Below are 17,962 nucleotides of genomic sequence, written 5' to 3'. Positions count from 1 at the left end.
CCAGCAAGGACAAGCTCAAAGAAAAGCAAGATCAAAGCTCAGAAGGGTGAGGGGAAGGCATGCTCCAGACAAAATTGGGGTACAGCGAGTCACCATTAAGGTAATGAAAGAGAGAAGTGGCTAGAAAGACAGGTCAGAGGTAAACTGGGCAGGACCGTGCAGAGATTGAACTTTGCTGTAGAGAACAGGAAATGCTTTGTATAAGAAAAGAAGGAACAAACAAAAGGGAATCTGTCTTAGTTAGGGTTTCTATTGCTGGGACAAAACACCATGACCAAAAAGCAAGTTGGTGAGGAAAGGTTTACTTGGCTCACACTTCCACATCACTGTTCATTCTTGACGGAAGTCAAGATGGAAACTCAAACAGAGCAGGAACCTGGAGGCAGGAACCAATGCAGAGGCCAGTGGAGGGGTGCTGCCTACTGGCTTATGCTCTATGGATTGCTCAGCTGTTTTCTTGTAGAACCCGGGACCATCAACTCAGGGATGACCACACCCACAATGGGTTGGGCCTTCTCCTGCCAATCACTAATTAAGAAAATGCTTTAAGCTGGGTGTGGTGGAGCACACCTTTAACCCCAGCACCTCGGGAGGCAGAGGCAGGCAGATCTCTGTGAGTTTGAGACCAGCCTGATCTACAAAGTAAGTCCAGGACAGCCAGGGCTGTTTACACTGAGAAACCCTGTCTCAAAAAACTAGAAAGGAAAGGAAAGGAAAGGAAAGGAAAGGAAAGGAAAGGAAAGGAAAGGAAAGGAAAGGAAAGGAAAGGAAAGGAAAGGAAAGGAAAGGAAAGGAAAGGAAGGAAAATGTCTTACAGCCAGATCTTATAGAAGAATCTTCTCAACTGAGGTTCCCTCCTTTCAGATAACTCTGGTTTGTGCATCAAGTTGACATAAGACAGCACAGATTCTTATGCAGAGTCATGGTTGGTTCAGTCATTTTTAAACTCAAGAGTTAAGAGAAAGATAAATGCTTAGAAAGAAAGATGCATCTGAGAGTGTAGATGTGGAGCTGGAGAGATGGCTCAGCGGTTAAGAGCACCGACTGCTCTTCCAGAGGTCCTGAGTTCAATTCCCAGCAACCACATGGTGGCTCACAACCATCTGTAATGGGATCTGATGCCCTCTTCTGGTGTGTCTGAAGACAGCTACAGTGTACTTATATATAATAAATAAAATAAACCTTTAAAAAAAAGTGTAGATGTGGACATCTCAAAAAGGGTCATCAAACAAAAAAAAGGTTTCCAAGAAGTAGCAGAATCAAGTCAGATCAGGGGATACCAGAGCAGAAGGTTCTAGAAACTCTACTTACACTCTCTCTTAACAAAAAAATAGGATGATGGTGATGATGGTGATGATGGTGATGATGGTGATGATGGTGATGATGATGGTGATGATGGTGATGATGATGGTGATGATGGTGATGATGGTGATGATGATGGTGATGATGGTGATGATGGTGATGATGGTGGTGGTAGTGGTGTTGGTGGTGGTGGTGTTGGTGGTGGTGGTGGTAGTGGTGGTAATGATGGTGGTAGTGATAGTGATTGTGGTGGTGGTGGTGATGGTGGTAGTGATAGAGTGATAATGATGCTGAAAATAATTAAAATGATGGTGATGTTGGTGATGATGTTAAATGATAGATGACTTAGTGATAATGGGGGCAGTTATGGTGATAATTATGATTACACTGGTGATGATGGTGATTTCAATTCACCCAACAAGAACCATTAGAGTCACTGTATGAGGGCCAGCATGAGGTCTCAGAGTAAAGGTTTTTACCACCAAGCCTGACAACGATGGGTTCACCTTCAGAACCCAAATGGTGGAAGGATAAACTCACTCTCACAAGTTGTTCTCTGACCTCTACACAAGGGCCATCAGATAGACACACACACACACACACACACACACACACACACACACACACCACAAATGTAATTTTTTAAAGAGTAACCATATTAAATAAGCATTTTTTTATTTCTGTCATCTTTTAGTATTTTCAGGAGGTTTTCTCCAGAACCTCCTCAGATACCCAGATCCAAAGATGTTTAAGCGCTCATGATAGTGTGGAGCAGTGTTTGTATGTGACCTGTGCACATCCTTCTGAATACATTATCTCGGGATGACTGACCATGTCTAGCTCAGTGTAAATGCTCTGGAGACAGATGTTCACCTGTTGTCTGGGATGTGATGGTGGGAACAGTGTCTGTCCATGTTCAGGGGAGATGAACTTCTTCTACACATTTCTATTTGCACTTTGGATAAAGCCATAGACATAGAACCCATGGATGTGGATGACCGTTACCCTAGCCACTGAAACTAAAGCACAGGGCAATTCAGTCGCTCGCCTGCGGACACAGACAGCGTGGGACAGGACCAGAACTCCAGCCGAGCCGACACTAACACCCCTGCTACTCCCTAGCATGTTCCATGGCTATGCTGTCATTCCTTGCAGGTAAATTCACCTGCATTGAGGCCCGATTCCACCTGGAACGGCAGATGGGCTACTACCTGATCCAGATGTACATCCCCAGCCTGCTTATCGTCATCCTGTCCTGGATCTCCTTCTGGATCAACATGGATGCTGCACCAGCTCGTGTGGGACTGGGCATCACCACAGTGCTCACCATGACCACACAGAGCTCTGGCTCCCGAGCCTCCCTACCCAAGGTGAGTGGAACCATTAGGAAATAATACTATGGCCCAGAACGGGGAAGATTCCATCACCTCTCACCCCTACCTGGGACATGGGGAGCATACAGCGTGTGTCATCATGCACATGCATACCTCATGTGGCATTGTTTCCAGAAGTTGCGATCTGGACCACAATTTCTAGATTGTTGGCATCTTCTCCAAAGAATTGGAAGGGGAGAGAAGGTGCATGCAGTTTGTAAATTCGCAAGAAAACTTTATTCGTGTGCTGCTTCCAGTCAGGGCCACACATTACCTCTGCACTAATACAGGGACACTGAAAGAACATCCAACACATACTCCAAGATTGTCACCTACATTCTCCAATTGTTAGGACTTTGCCATGTGCAGAGATAAATAAATAGATACATAGACACATAGGTAGGCACATAGCATAGCTAGATGATATAAGTGGACAAGACAGATATAATAGATCACACACATGCACACGCACACACACACACACACACACACACACACACATACACACACACTCCTAGCTAGCATTAGCTGTCAACTTGGTACAACCTAGAGTCATCTAAGGGATTCTCAATTGAAGAATTGCACAGATTAGATTGGCCTCTGGGTATGTCTATGGAGGGATTGTCTTAATTGTTTGTTGATGTAAGAGGGTCCAGCTCGCTGTGGACAGCACCAACCCTATGTGGGCTATTTAAGAAACCCTATCCTGGGCTACATAAGAAAGCTAGCTCAGCACAAGTGAGCAGAGAACAAGTTAGCAAACAACATTCTTCTATGGTTTCTGCTTCAAGAACTTTCCCTTCCCCTGATTTCCTTCAATAAAGAAATGTGACCTGAGAAGTGTCAGCCAAATAAATCTTTTCCTCCCCTAGTTGCTTTTGGTTGGAACATTTGTCCAAGCAACAAAAAAGAAATTAGAACAGATAGAAAGATGGTAGGTGGATAGACAGACAGACAGACAGATAAATAAATAAATAAATGTCTATAGATGAGTAAACATTTGGAAGAAGTTATAGAAGAACAATTATATAGAGAGGTGATAGGTTATTAGTAGATTGATAATAAATGATAGCCACAGGGTAAGTGGATAGCCAAATATGCTGCCTCTTTTTGTCTCTTCTGAGTGTCTGGTCATCTTGTGTTGGCTTTGGTGGTTTCCCATGAGTTTCTATGGTTCTCTTTTTCTTCCCTCATTCTGCCCCTCAGACTCATGATCTCAAGGCTGCTGATTCTTCTCCTTGCTCTCTGGTTCTTTCTTCTTTTTTTTAATTAGATATTTTATTTATTTACATTTCAAATGTTATTCCCTTTCCCCCTGCAAGTCCCCTATCCCATCCCTCCTTACCCTGCTTCTATGAGGGTGCTCCCTCACCCACCCACTCCTGCCTCACTGCCCTGGCATTACCCAACACTGGGGACATCGACTCTTCCCGGGACTGAGGGCCTCCCCTCTCATTGATGACAAATAAGGCCCCTTCAGCTCCTTCAGTTCTTTCCCTAATTCCTCCATTGAGGTCCCTGTGATAAGTCTGATGGTTGGCTTTGAGCATTTGAGTCTGTATCGGTCATGCTCTGGCAGAGCCTCTCAGGAGACAGCTGTATCAGGCTCCTGTCAGTATGCACTTCTTGGCATCAGCAATAGTGTCTGGGTTTGGGTGTCTTTAATCCCAGCATTCAGAAGACAGAACCTTGCAGATCTCTGAGTTCAAGGTCAATCTACAGAGCAAGTCCCAGGACAGCCAAGCTTAGGCAGTGAAGGAGTTGGAAAACAGAAGGCTGGTGGTAGAATCGGGGTGGGGTGGGGGCGTGTTCCAGTCCCTGCAAGCAGCAGAACTTAGCAGCTTCAGCCATATGGCTCTGGCTTTTGAGTCAAGAATAGAAGGGTCACAAACTGAAATTCTCCACTGGAAACCTCTTCAGCCAGGACTGCACAGTTCAAATCACTGAGCCACAAAGTATTCCATATTTCTACTAGGATATCTCATTAAGCTCCCACTTAAAGCATTCCACTGTTTTCCAAACCCAAAGTCTCAAAATCCACATTCCTCCAAATAAATATATGATCAGGCCTATCACAGCAATACCCCAGTCCCTGGTACCAACTTCTGTCTTAGGGGGTTTTTTTGGTTTTTGGTTTTTTTGGTTTTTCGGTTTTTTGGGGGTTTTTTTGTTGTTGTTGTTTTAAAGATTTATTTATTTTTATTTATATGAGTACACTGTAGCTGTCTTCAGACACACCAGAAGAGGGCATTGGTTCACATTACGGATGGTTGTGAGCCACCATGTGGCTGCTGGGAATTGAACTCAGGACCTCTGGAAGAGCAGTCAGTGCTCTTAACTGCCAAGCCATCTCTCCAGCCCTTATCTTAGGGTTTTACTGCTGTGAACAGACACCATGACCAAGACAACTCTTATAAGGACGACATTTAATTGGGGCTGGCTTACAGGTTCAAGGTGGGAGCAGGGCAGCGTCTAGACAGGCATGGTGCAGGAGGAGCAGAGAGTTCCACACCTTCGTCTGCAGGCCACAGGAGAAGACTCCAGTTCTTTCTTCTACCTCTCCAAATTCACTGTTGTCAGCGAAGTTCTCATCTCAACGATTTACTTTCAACCTCAGAGTTTTCCTTTGGGTCCCTCATAATTTTCATCTTTTTATTAGTGTGTTCTGCTTGGTGAGAAAATGTTCTCAAACTTTCCTTTGTTTCTCCTTGCTGTTTTCTTTCGTTTGAGACAGAGTCCACGCTGTAGCTCAGGCTGGCCTTGATACATGGTGCTCCTCCACCCACACTGTAGCTCAGGCTGGCCTTAAATGCATGGTGAGCCTCCACCCACAGCCTCCTTAGTTCCGGGGCTACAGGTCGATGCCACCATATAGAAACTACCTACACAGTTTCCTTCTTTCAATTGCTTGAATATATTTAAGATAATTAATTAACACATTATCTACCCAGCATGGTAGCGGCATGCATGCCCTTAGGAGACAGAGACTCCTAGGAGCAGCAGGAGTGCAAGTCAGTCTCAGCTACATAGCAAGTTCAATGCCAGCTATGATATCTTATTTTTAAAAAACTAAAATGATGGGTTAGAGGGGTGACTTGAGGATTAAGAGCACTCACTGCTCTGGCAGAGGACCTAGGTTCAATTCCCAGCTCCTGCCACACACCTCCTATGAGGCCAACCCCAGGGGATCCAATGCCTCTGGATTCTTGGGCACACACCCATACACAGGCATAATACAGGTAACTAAAAATAAAATAAAATAATTAAGTCTCTGGTAAATCTGATACGTGTTTTTCTTGGGTGCCACCTCTTTGACCCACTTTTTTTCCCCCTATACCTGGGTCATATTTTTGTGGTGAAAGGGTTACTTTTTGTTTTGGAACTTTTCCATTTTGGGTGTGTTTGTTTTTGTTTGTTTCGCACACCTTATAAATTGCACATCTTACATAAGAGGGTGATGTTTGGAACTCGGACTCTACCCACTGAGGACTTGTAGTTATTGTCGGTGCTTGCTCTGAACTTTGAACTGATTCTGTGAACCCTGCATTCTCTGTAATGTCAACCACTAAAGTCTGGGCTCCCTGAGCCTGGCAACCATGTGAAAACAGACAGAGATATTTTATGGACTGTGCAGATCCTATAAGTGCCCCCCATCTCTTCCTGAGAGTGCCTGTTAGAATGCGCATCTTCAGTATCAGCCATGCAGTTGACGGGTTAGCCGTTACTTCCTGCTGGGCGCTGGCCTAGCAGGGGCCAGGTCGGGGGTCCAGGGTTGCCCCTGGGCCTGCTGTGACTTCTCACTACACAGCTCACTTTTCTGAACTTTCCACTTAACCTTGAGATGGCTTGAACCCAGGCCCTTGAGCTTTCTAGGCAAGTGCCCCACTACTGAGCTATGTCTCTGGTGCCCTCTTGAGTTTTTTGATTAACCTGTTGTTTTGCCTCAGTGCCTCTGACAGCAATCGCCACTAATTGTTTTCGACAAATGTCCCCCAGATTTAAAAGATACAAATGAAAACAGTTCCCACTGGACCCTCACCAAATCAGGTCGAATAAAGGCAGCGCGTGGTAGGAAGGAGAGCTAAGAGAACATCTCGAGAGGGCAAAGGAGGAGGGCAGGGCTCTGGGAACCGGCTCGAATCGGTTCCGACTTCTCTGCCCGCTCCAGTGGATGCCTGATGGCATCCAGCTTTTTCAGCTTTTGATTTTCAAGGCTACTGTGGCCTGGAGGGTTAGGATAAAAGCAGAGAAAATTAAAGTATCAAAACCCCCAGGGGCGGGCTGGAGAGATTGCTCAGTGGTTAAGAGCACTGACTGCTCTTCCAGAGGTCCTGAGTTCAATTCCCAGCAACCACATGGTGGCTCACAACCACCTGTAATGAGATCTGATGCCCTCTTCTGGTGTATCTGAAGACAGCTACAGTGTACTTATATATAATAAATGAATAAATCTTTAAAAAAAAACCCAGGGGCAGTGAACCCCGTACACACAGCCACACTACACAGCAGTTCACAGCATCACTCTGTTCCACTAAAAGGCAGAAATGGTTGATACTCACCGTCCAATGGACAGTCACAGTGCTATGTCTCCATACAATGGAATATTATTAAGCCATAAAAAATAAACTGCTGGAGCTAGAGAGACAGCTCACTGGTTAAGAGCACTTCCTTCTCTTGCCAAGGATGGGTATTGGGTTCCCAGCATTCCTTACAGGGCAGTGCATAGCCACCTGTATGTAACTCCGGCTGTAGGAAGACTTCTGGTCTCCACAAGCCATGCACACACACAAACACATGCACATGCACATACATAAATATAAAATAAATCTTTAAAATTAATGCGAACGAGTGGCCACTGTTGCACACAACAGTGAGATAAACCTCAAAAATACTAGAAGTGAGAGAAGACAGTCAGGGAAGGACACGTGGTCTGCTATTATCCCAGAATGAAATTCCAGAATGTTCAGGACACAGGTGCCACAGAAACGTGAAGTGGAATATTGGGTCTTCAGGGTTGGGGAAGTAGAAAAGTTATACGTAAAAAACAGCAGCAGCTTTCAACGGGTGTGGTGCCTGCCACATGACTTTAACCCCAGCACTGGAGAGACAGATGCAGGGTCTCTGAGCTCCAGTCCAGCCTAGTCTATAAGTCTATATAGCAAGATACCTTTTAAGAAAGAAAAGAACTCTCTGTGTGTGTGTGTGTGTGTGTGTGTGTGTGTGTGTGTGTATGTATGTATGTATGTATGTATGTATGTATGTATGTATGTGTTGGGGTACATGTAAGCAATGGGGCATATACGGAGGTCAGAGAACCCCTTAAGGAGGGTTGGTTCTCTCCTAACACCACATGGGTCTTGGGGTTTGAACTCAGGTCATCAGGCTTGCTGGCAAGTTCCCTTTCCCACTGAGTCATCTGAATCACCTCTCAGCCATCCACTGCTTGTCTTGAATAAATTCTCACAGGATAGTTACGAGCCTTTGGCAGTTAATCAACAGAGTTCTAGACAATGGACTACAGCAATTTCCGCCAGTGTGCTCCCTGGTTTTGGGCCAGCTCTCCAGCCCCAAACTTTTCTTTAAATAAAAAGTTGTTGTTGGGGACTGGAGAGATGGCTCAGTGGTTAAGATCGCTGGCTCCTCTTCCAGAGGTCCTGAGTTCAATTTCCAGCAACCACAGGGTGGCTCACAACCATCTGTAATGGGATCTGATGCCCTCTTCTGGCTTACAGGTGCACATGCAGATAGAGACTCATACCCATTAAATAAATAAATACGTTGTAGATCTTAGCAATGTCAGCAAAGCAATTTTTTTCTTTCTTTATTAAATTGAGAACTTCACAATTTGGCTTAAAAGAAGCCTTTTGTAGCTTTTCTTGTCATACCCAAATTGCCAACATCACTGGTTTGGGACTTTGGGGCCATTATTAAGTAAACTGAGCTTTGGCCACAGTCAATCTGATCATTCGCACAGCTACTGAGTGATTGGCAGATGCGTAGTGTGCACACAGGGTCGGCTTTGGGAAAGGATGACCTATGTTATTAGCAGGATGGATGCAGGAGCTCACCACAGTGTTCAGAACAGTGCTCAGCCAAAAACTTACAAATTGCTCATTTCTGGGATCTTCCGTGCAACATTTCAGGGAATCTTCCTCTTCTCTCACCTCCCAGTGCTTTCTCCCTTCAGGTGTCCTACGTGAAAGCTATTGACATCTGGATGGCTGTTTGCCTGCTCTTCGTGTTCTCGGCCCTGCTGGAATATGCCGCTGTCAACTTTGTGTCCCGGCAACACAAGGAACTCCTTCGATTTAGGAGGAAGCGGCGACATCACAAGGTAGGCTTTTGGGGCGTGGCCTAGGGAGGGGCAGGTGATGGACAGTGAAAGCGCTCTAAGCAGAGGGTGACTTCATTGGGTGTGCCTCATTGGGCTGTCCCCACGGGTAACACCGCAGGATCGAATCCTGAAAAGCTTCAGTTTCACCCTGTGCATAATGACCTAGTTGCGTTATAAGGGTCCTCTCGAAAACCACAGCAGTGCTGCCTTGGGCTTTGTCATGCCCGTGGTGATAATTGGCTTCATCTCATAGACACTGCAGGCTGGTTCCAGTCTGCTGCTTGTTTTCCGGAAAACTGGCCCAGCTCTGGGTTCGGTTTCTTCATCATCTACAAAAAAAAAAAAAAAGACTGGCTTGGTGGGAGATTGTGCTGAAGACAAAGACAGATTCCAATGAAGCTTTGAATTTTGTCCCTGCCACACCAGTGTCAAGGATGAAATCTATTACTGCACACACACACACACACACACACACACACACACACACACACACACACACAGCTCCCCATTACTATGTTATTTAAACATTCACAACGAGAGTCAGGTAACTCTTGGCAATCTACCACAGGCCAACCTTCCGAGACAGAAGATGTCCTTGGGGGCTCCAGACAGCAAGGTCCTTCTGTGTCTGCACTGGCACAGGTTTGGCAGGCTAGATGGGACTGCTTAGAAGGTTTAGCCCTTCCTACTACCCTTTAGACACCAAGACCCTCCTCTGAAGTACTAATCATCTGTAGGTATTGTACACCCTTGCAATTGCAGCATCCGAGGGTGGTAGGCAGAAGCAGGGGGAAGGAGAGTTCAAGGTCAGCCTGGGCTACAACAAAAGATCATGTCTCAAAAAAAAAAAAAAAGAACCAGGCCAGAGGAAGAGGCTGTTGGTAGAGCGCCCTCTTAGCATTCTTGAAGCCCCTGGTCCTATGCCTCACGCTGCATAAATTCAGACATGAGCACACATCTATAACCCCAGAACTTCGAGGTAGAGGTTGGAGAATCAGAAGTTCAAAGTCATCCTCTACAATATCGAGTTCAAAGGAAGTTGAAGCTACATAAGACCTTTTCTCAACACAAATTAATAATAACCTAGGATAAAATGATGTGCGATGACTTCCATTGTGATCCCAGCCCTCTGACACCAGAGGCAAGAGGACCAAAAGTTCAAGTTTCAAAGCTAGGAAAGGGAAAGGAAGACCCTCTAGGCAGCTATAGGGAAGCCATCACCCAAGCTGGGGGAAGACTTTCCAGTGCTTTGGAGTCCCCCATTCTCCTGTGAGAAACCCCTCACCCAGCCCTGTAAGCAAGCCCAACAGAATTATTGTTGTACGGAGTGGGGATGGGAAGGAATTTTAAAGCTAGCTTTGGCTACCAAGAAAGGAAGGAAAGAAGGAAGGGAGGGACGGAGGGAGGAAGGGAGGGACAGAGAAAGGAAAAAAGAAGAGGGAAGGAGGAAGGGGGCTAGAGAGCTGGCTCGGGGGTTGAGAACACAAGCTGTTCTTGCAGAGGACAGGTTCAATTCTGAGAATTACCATATCAGCTCACAACCACTGGTAACTCCAGTTCGAGATTCAATGCCTTCTTCTGGCTTCAAAGGATACTAGATACAAATCACACACAGGTTTCCACACATAAGATAAATATACTTAGGAAAGAAAAATTTATAGAAAACCCCCTTGAGCCGTGAACTTCAGGCTCCACCTGAAGCCCTTGCTGCCTCCAGCCAAGCTGAGTACCCATTCCCGTGTGTATCTGCAATGGAGCCGCCCTTAGGCAGAGCACACACTCTCCAGATCACCACAGTTCACTTCATTACTCCCCTCGTGCACAGCTGAATTGATGTGACCTCGTTCACAAAGGTTCTGTACTTGGCCCAAGTATCAGAAGCCAAGGCTAGTTAACCAGACCCATACTGGTTAACCAGACCCATACTGTGTGTGGAAGACATTCGCTTGGCATCTGGGTGTGGCTTACACTGAAGACCTGCAGATCTGGGCTGCAGAAACCTCCCATGAGTAAGAAGTCTAAACAGGCTTAGGAGCTCCGGGTGGTGAGTGGTAAAAAGCTAGCACTGGCCTGGATTTCTCTCGGCCAACGACCTGGGCCAGGCTCCCCAACTCCCACTGCTTTTCCATGTTTTCAAATGTCACCTCATTTGCTGGGCAGAATACATCCAGTCTTCCAAGTTCTGGACCACCTCATTAGAAGGATCATTAGGAAGCGTCTGTGGGGCCCAGACTCATCAGGAGCTCCAGATCCCTCAGGTTGATTCCACAGTCTCTGTCCCATCCCCAAGCATCTCCCAGCAGATGAGCATGCACATCCTGCCACCTGCTGGTTGTAATAGGAATAGCATGCCTTTTCCAGTCGTGACTTAGGCATTTCTTTTCTCCAGGATACAAAAGGCCACTGTCTTGCTAGATGGCACCAAACCTTCTTCCCTGCCAGTGTGTACCAGATAAGGAAGGAGAGCATAACTCTCCAAAAACGTCTAGGAAAGCTAATGTGGTGTTTCCCATGCCGATAGAGCCCATTATATGTAATGGGTGCTGTGGTGGTGCATCGGGTATCTTCAGATGGATAATTATATACACGAGACACTACCCGTCTACTGAAGTGCTCATTCCTTTTATTTATTTGGTTTTTTGAACAGTCTCATGTAGCCTTGAAGATTGTGTGTGCGCGTGTACACGTATGGGCATATGTACACACTCTAAAGGGGGCCCTGTCTGCATGTGCAGAATATAGAGGTCAGAGGACAACTTGCAAGAACCTGTCCTTTCCTTCCATGGTGTGGGTCTTGGGGATTGAACTCGTGTTTCGAGACTTGGCAGCAGGCACCTTTACCCACCGAACCATCTCTTTAGCCTATACCTACTTTGATCTTTTTCAAATGTCTTTAAATTTTATTCTTTTTTATTTAACGTCTATGAGTACTTTATGGTTTGTGTGTATGCCTGGTGCCAAGGGAGACCAAAAAAAGACACCAAAATCCTCTGGAACTGGAGTTAGAGACACTTGTGAGCCTCTATGTGGGAACCAAACCCAAGTCCTCTGCAAGAACAGCCAGTGCTCTTAACTGCTGAAGAGGAAGCCGTCTCTCCAGGCTGGCTTCATCTTGGAGCATTCAGTGTTGCTCTGTTTTTCATGCCTTAGTTCTGAGTCAGAGCGCAGACGTGAAGAGACCGCTTCCCTGTCACGCTGTCAGCACTGAGGCTGTGCTATGCTGTGTAGTGATAACGGCCACACGTGAAGGAAAACAACCATGTCTATTTTCCACCCTCTATAGTAAGGGCAAGTGTATGTTTAGGTGTCGTAAAGTCCCAGGCCCTCTGTTGGGTCTTGGATCCTAGAAAGTCTTGGCTTCCCGTATTCCTCTGCTTTGCCTTGGTCTGAAGCTTCCATCACCTTCCTGGCCACAGGCAGTGCTTGCTCTGTCCACCTGCCCTCATCATATGACCCACAGTCCCTTTCTTCCACCATGAATGCTGGACCAGGTGCAGTCGTGGATCATACATTTCCTGATCACCATGCAGGATGCAACCCCACTTAGACAAACTAACAGAATGAAAAGAAGAAAATTTTAAAAGGGGCTTGGGTGGTCTGGGGAGCTGGCCCAGACATTAGGAGCACTTGCAGAGGACACAGAACTTGTGGAGAACTAATCTTGTAGAGAACCCAGGTTTGGTTCTCAGCACCCACAATGGTAGCACACAAGTGTCCGGGATACCTGACACTCTTTTCTGGCCTCTGAAGCCACTACATGCACTTGGAACACAAATATACCAGCAAAGAAAGCATCCATGCACAGAAAAATAAATCAATCGAAGACAAGAATTAAAGAGGCTCAGGCTGGTGAGGATGTCACTTATTGAAGGAATACTTTTACAAGGTTTTGTGCTTCTGCACCAAAAAAAGTGTTTGTATGTTCAGTGTGTGTTGCATTTAGGGGTTTGTGAGTTGGTTTCTTTAATGGGTTTGGGAAATGGAGCTTCAGATACTTCAAGCTGGCCTCCATCTGGTAGCTAGGCTCTCTGGGACTCTCGACCCTCTTGACATTCCAAACACTGGAATGTCAGGCTGTGCCGTGGCTGCTCTCACAGAACTTACCCTCGAACACAGCGGTCCTCAGCCTTCCTGATGCCGTGACCCTTTAATACAGTTCCTCATGTTGTGGTGCCCACCCCAACTGTAAACTCTTTTGTTGCTACTTCGTAACTGTACTTTGCTACTGTTGTGAATCGTAATGCAAATATCTGTGTTTTCCCGGTGGTCTTAGGCGACCCCTGGGAAAGTGTCATTCGACACCCCAAAAGGGGGTCTCACCCACAGGTCGAGAATTGTCGCTCTAATAGGAGAAGTAATGTCAGCAAAGGAATTAGACCCCAGGGGGATCAGAGCTTTTCCTCTGGGCACTCAGAGCATTCCACATGGCAACTACCCTGTCTTTGGGAGCTCAAGGCTAAATGGGAGGCTGGTGCTTGGGTTTGGAAACAGAGGTATCGCACAGAGGAGAAGAGCCTAACATCCTCAAACATAAGGGAATGCTTCAGGGTGACTGAAGAATAACGTCACATAGAGAAAGACATGACGTGAGAGGGGACAGGGGGACACGCTCCAGGAAATCTGAGGCCTTTTTTTTCCCTTGGTTTTTTTTGTTTGTTTGTTTGTTTTTGTTTTTTTTTTTTTGCAATGGAGAATTTAATTATCCTGAGATTAAAGCCAGGCATGGTAGCACACAGCCATAATCCCAGTATTTGGGAAACTGAGGCAGAAAGACTGAAACATCCAGCTCAGCAGATGGTGGCATGCCCTAGGGTGGCAGGGTGTGGGAAGATTAGAGTATTGGCTCCTGTAATGCATTTCTTACTGTCATCACCACTGTCTTTCGGGGAACAAGCAAAGACAGAATTTCTCTCCTGGAAGCTCCCAGGGAGCTGGTGAACTTTGCCAGCAACACACATCAAATTGGCAGCTCAGCCTCAGCCAAAACATGGGCCTTGGCCTGGGGATATGGCTTGGCTACTAAAGTGCTGGTGGTTTAAGTGTCAGGACCAGGTTTAAGTGTCCTACTTGCTATAACCTGCCTGTGATCTCAACTCAAGGGAGGCAGACACCGGGGATACCTGGAGCAAGCTGGCCAGTCAGACTAGTTGAAGAGGTGAGCTCTGGGTTCAACGGAGACACCTGTCTCAAGAAATAAAAAACGAAGATCCAAGAAGATACTTAACATCAACCTCTGTCCTCTAAGTGTACATGCATACACCCATACATGCATACATGCACAGTATGAGCACATACACATGCTACACACATACATACAACACACAAAACAAAACAGACATACTGGCCCTTCGGTCCCTTTGCGGAATAATAGGTAAAGGGCAAGCAGAGCTGGGATGAACCATAGGATTGGGGCTCAAGTGTTTTACAAAGGAGGAGAAGTCCAGTGGAACTGGTGGAGATGCAGATCACATAGGAAGTGGGCGGGGCCGGAAAGGTAAGTTGGAGTCAAATGACCAAAGAGCCTTTGACAAGCCTATGGGAACTGCAAGACTGTTGGAGGTGGTGGTGTGGGAATGGGAGGCAGGAAGAATCCGTGGCTTCCCTGGCTTGTGACATGGGAAAGCTGGGAGCTCTCTGTCCCTTCCCGGGTCATCAAGGGGTGGGGAAGACGGGAAGGATGCAACAGAGGCAAAGCAGGGGATGTCTCCAAACCATCCTCTGAAACGCTATCCAAAACCCAGGCCGTCCTTGAGTCACCTACTCAATGAAGCCATGCAATAACTGTCAGGCATGAAAGAAAGAACTTACCTGCCTGAGGTCACAAGTCAGTAAATGACAAACACCCACAACCTGACCCAGAGCTCATGCCTCAGACTCTGTAACCATCCCCATCCCCTGGCTTGCATCTGTCTCAGCGTGTGAGTGGCACCCCTCTATAAGGCTCAACTCCCCAGCCAGCCAGACTGCCTCCAGCAACTAGGGGCTCAAAGCCTGAGAGGCAAGGGAGGATCAGATGGCATGTCCTGGCCCCCCAGGGGAGTGCCTTGCAGGGAGGGTGCCCAGCCCTTGTCTTATTTTAAGTAGAGCCCCATGCTAAATCTGTTTCAGGATGATGAGGGTGGAGAAGGCCGCTTCAACTTCTCCGCCTATGGGATGGGGCCAGCCTGCCTGCAAGCCAAGGATGGCATCTCTGTCAAGGGTGCCAACAACAACAACACCACGAACCCCGCTCCTGCACCGTCCAAGTCCCCGGAGGAGATGCGGAAACTCTTCATCCAGAGAGCCAAGAAGATCGACAAAATATCTCGCATCGGTTTCCCCATGGCCTTCCTCATCTTCAACATGTTCTACTGGATCATCTACAAGATCGTCCGGAGAGAGGACGTCCACAACAAGTGAAGGCTCTGGGACGGGGTGGGGGGGAGCTGGGAGAGGGTGGTGGGATGAGCACAGAGGCTGGGAGCCAAGGGAGGAGGAAGAGAGGAAGAGCACACACCCATCTCCCTCCACCAAGTGCAATAGAAGCCACAAGGGTGGATACATCCAGGGTGTTACAATATCCATCTAGCCTCCAGGGGCGTGAGGTGGGAGGGCCTTTTCGAATACAGCAACTGGGGACCATGAGGGGTGGGACAGGGGTCAGGGAGGGGATTGGGAAAATCACAGCTTTCAAAATTCAAGTCCATTGGGTTGAGGGGGGCGGGGGGGCTCCTGTTTGGAGGTCAATGCTGCCTGCCCCAAAAACAGGAAGGCAGTGTAATATATATATAACATTTAACCATGCTTAACATTAATGCAAAACCCACCAGAACAAAAGATACGTCTCTTAAACCAGCCTAGTAACTGCTTAAACTTTTAAAGTCCCCAACGTGATGGACAATACTTCCCAGAGTAGAAATGGACACGAATAAGCTTGCTGTGGTCTATGCTCCCATCACGCTCTTACAAACGCCATGTCTGTCTTTAAACTGACCCCCGTGGACACATGCCCAAAAAAAAAGCCATCGCGCCTCTGCTTCGAGAGGGTCACGGACACAGACATGGGTCGCGGAGACGGATAAAGGTGGATCTCCAGCAGGAAGTCACTAAAGAAGAGGCCCATTGCAGAAGCCCACAGATGGAGAACCCAGAAGACCCCACTGGGCGCCAAGCTTGCTCCTCTTGCTTCTGCGCTTCCGCACTGGCCCGACTCAGCGCCAGCCCTCTGGCCGTCACGGTCTTCTCGTTCTATTACCAATATGCAATCTTTTTTTATTTAAAAAAAAGAGTAATAATCTCAAGAAATAATATGGGGAGAGACTGAGTGTAAACCCATGAACTTCTTTCCAAACGTCTATTTTTTTTTTTTTTTTTGGAGAGTCTCTTTGGGACTGCAGATAACTGTGTTATGGGAAAGGTGAGCTGAAACCTGTCCCAATTGCCAGGCGGGAGTTGAGCTTGAAGATGCGAACGGGTGAAAGCGACGGCGCGCGTGGGAGGACACGGTGGTATTCAGAAAGTCCACTCATTATATTTTGACATTTCATATATCATAACATGGGAAGTTTGGGAAAATGACCCCATTATATTTTTATAAGTCTTCTTTTTTTTTTTTTAAAGATGCTTTGCACAGCTTTAAAGTGTAGGAAAGTTAAACAAATATTTCTCTTTCCTTCTAACTCTGAAGTGCCAGACTAGCCGGGGCATTCCAGGAGAAAGCTACAGGGATGAGCTGAGCTGGGAGGAGGGGTCCTGCTGACAGAACTGGATATGCACACAACAGCCCTGCCCGTAGCACAGAGCGAGGCGTTGCTGGTGCAGCCCTGCATGCCATGGCTAATACACTGGAGTTACCACTTCTGTCCGAGCACTTTATTCTCTTGGCCTTGAGCCAGAGTTATAGGTAAAATGGAGATTGATCGGTGACAATCAGCCTGAAGTTTTCTTTGTAGCCTTCGAGCCAGGGAGCTCAGGGGCAGGATAGAAGAGTAGAATGAAGCGATGATGCCTACCTGCCCCCTCCTCGTTCCGCCTACCATGCACTTTGCCTGGGGAGTTTTCCTCCCTTCCCTATGGAATCAAAGCTAATGCCTAGATGGGTCTCAAACAGATGGCCAAGACATAGACCAAGGGATTTATGTATAGAAAATGCACTATGAAGCCAACAGGATGAGAAGGAACTGTTGATATTCCACCAGGGCCAAGGTCAGCCGGCCTGTGCCTTCCCTCCTCTTGGACTGTACAAACCAAAAAGATGCGTCTGGCTCTGGGTGAGGGGCACGGGACCTCTGTTTATGGGAAATCATGGGCAGCAAGGGTCCTGTGAATAGGTAACTCTCATCTGAGGTGGTCTTTTCCTGCCACAAAGATATTCAAAGCAGGGAAAGTGAAGGTGGCCTTGAAGATGCTAAGGTGTGCAGCTGCAAGCATCTCCCTCAGCGCTGGAGAAGGCATCGTGTCACTCCGGTTCTGTGTGTCTTAGGAGAGGCCACAATTAGTCCCTTCCAGTGGCACTTTACTCTATTTAGATACTAAATATTTACAATAGAAAGTAATCAATGAGGGCCTCTCCTCACTGGACTTAAGTCAAGTCTAGGTGATTAGGCAGCCACAGGAGGGACCACAGTCATCAGAGTCTGTGCTGAGTCATGTCTCTCGCTCACACTAAACCATCCAGCACCTTCTAAAGCGGCCTCCACGGAAAGCATCTGGAATCACTCTGAGACAGAGAAATTTGATGCAACATTTGCCCAATCTCAGCTGGGCTCCTAGGCCCCTGTGTCACCATTTTGGAATGGTCCGTGGTGAGCTGCCTGGCTGAGGTGACAAACCCAGCAAGCAATGAACTCAAGTACTTGAGAAATGTCACTGAAGTCCTTCAGACTGTGAACAAAGAGAAAGCATAAACCAAGCCGGGGCTTAATACACAGAATGTTGTTGGGGAAATGTCCAAGCTTTGGCCTCTCTGAATGCA

The 17,962-nt window shown here is 47.0% G+C and overlaps 1 protein-coding gene across 2 annotated transcripts in view; it reads left to right on the top strand.

Annotated features, from left to right (window-relative positions):
• The window catches only part of Glra1 (glycine receptor, alpha 1), a 97,892-nt gene extending 81,893 nt beyond the window's left edge, over positions 1-15,999 (top strand). The window contains exons 7-9 of one of the 2 annotated variants that reach the window (NM_013133.1): positions 2,458-2,672; positions 8,863-9,009; positions 15,118-15,999. In NM_013133.1, coding sequence (NP_037265.1) covers positions 2,458-2,672; positions 8,863-9,009; positions 15,118-15,408 — 653 coding nt within the window. In that variant the 3' untranslated portion in view covers positions 15,409-15,999. Of the gene's footprint in view, positions 1-2,457; positions 2,673-8,862; positions 9,010-15,093 lie in introns of both variants that reach the window. The other variant, XM_087570017.1, reaches the window with a different exon arrangement.
• Positions 16,000-17,962: the final 1,963 nt, after the last annotated feature.

This window comes from Rattus norvegicus, chromosome 10 (genome assembly GCF_021556685.1).
Source record: "Rattus norvegicus strain SHRSP/BbbUtx chromosome 10, alternate assembly SHRSP_T2T, whole genome shotgun sequence".
Taxonomy (NCBI): Eukaryota; Metazoa; Chordata; class Mammalia; order Rodentia; family Muridae; genus Rattus; species Rattus norvegicus.
This window is presented reverse-complemented; position numbering and strand designations above follow the sequence as displayed.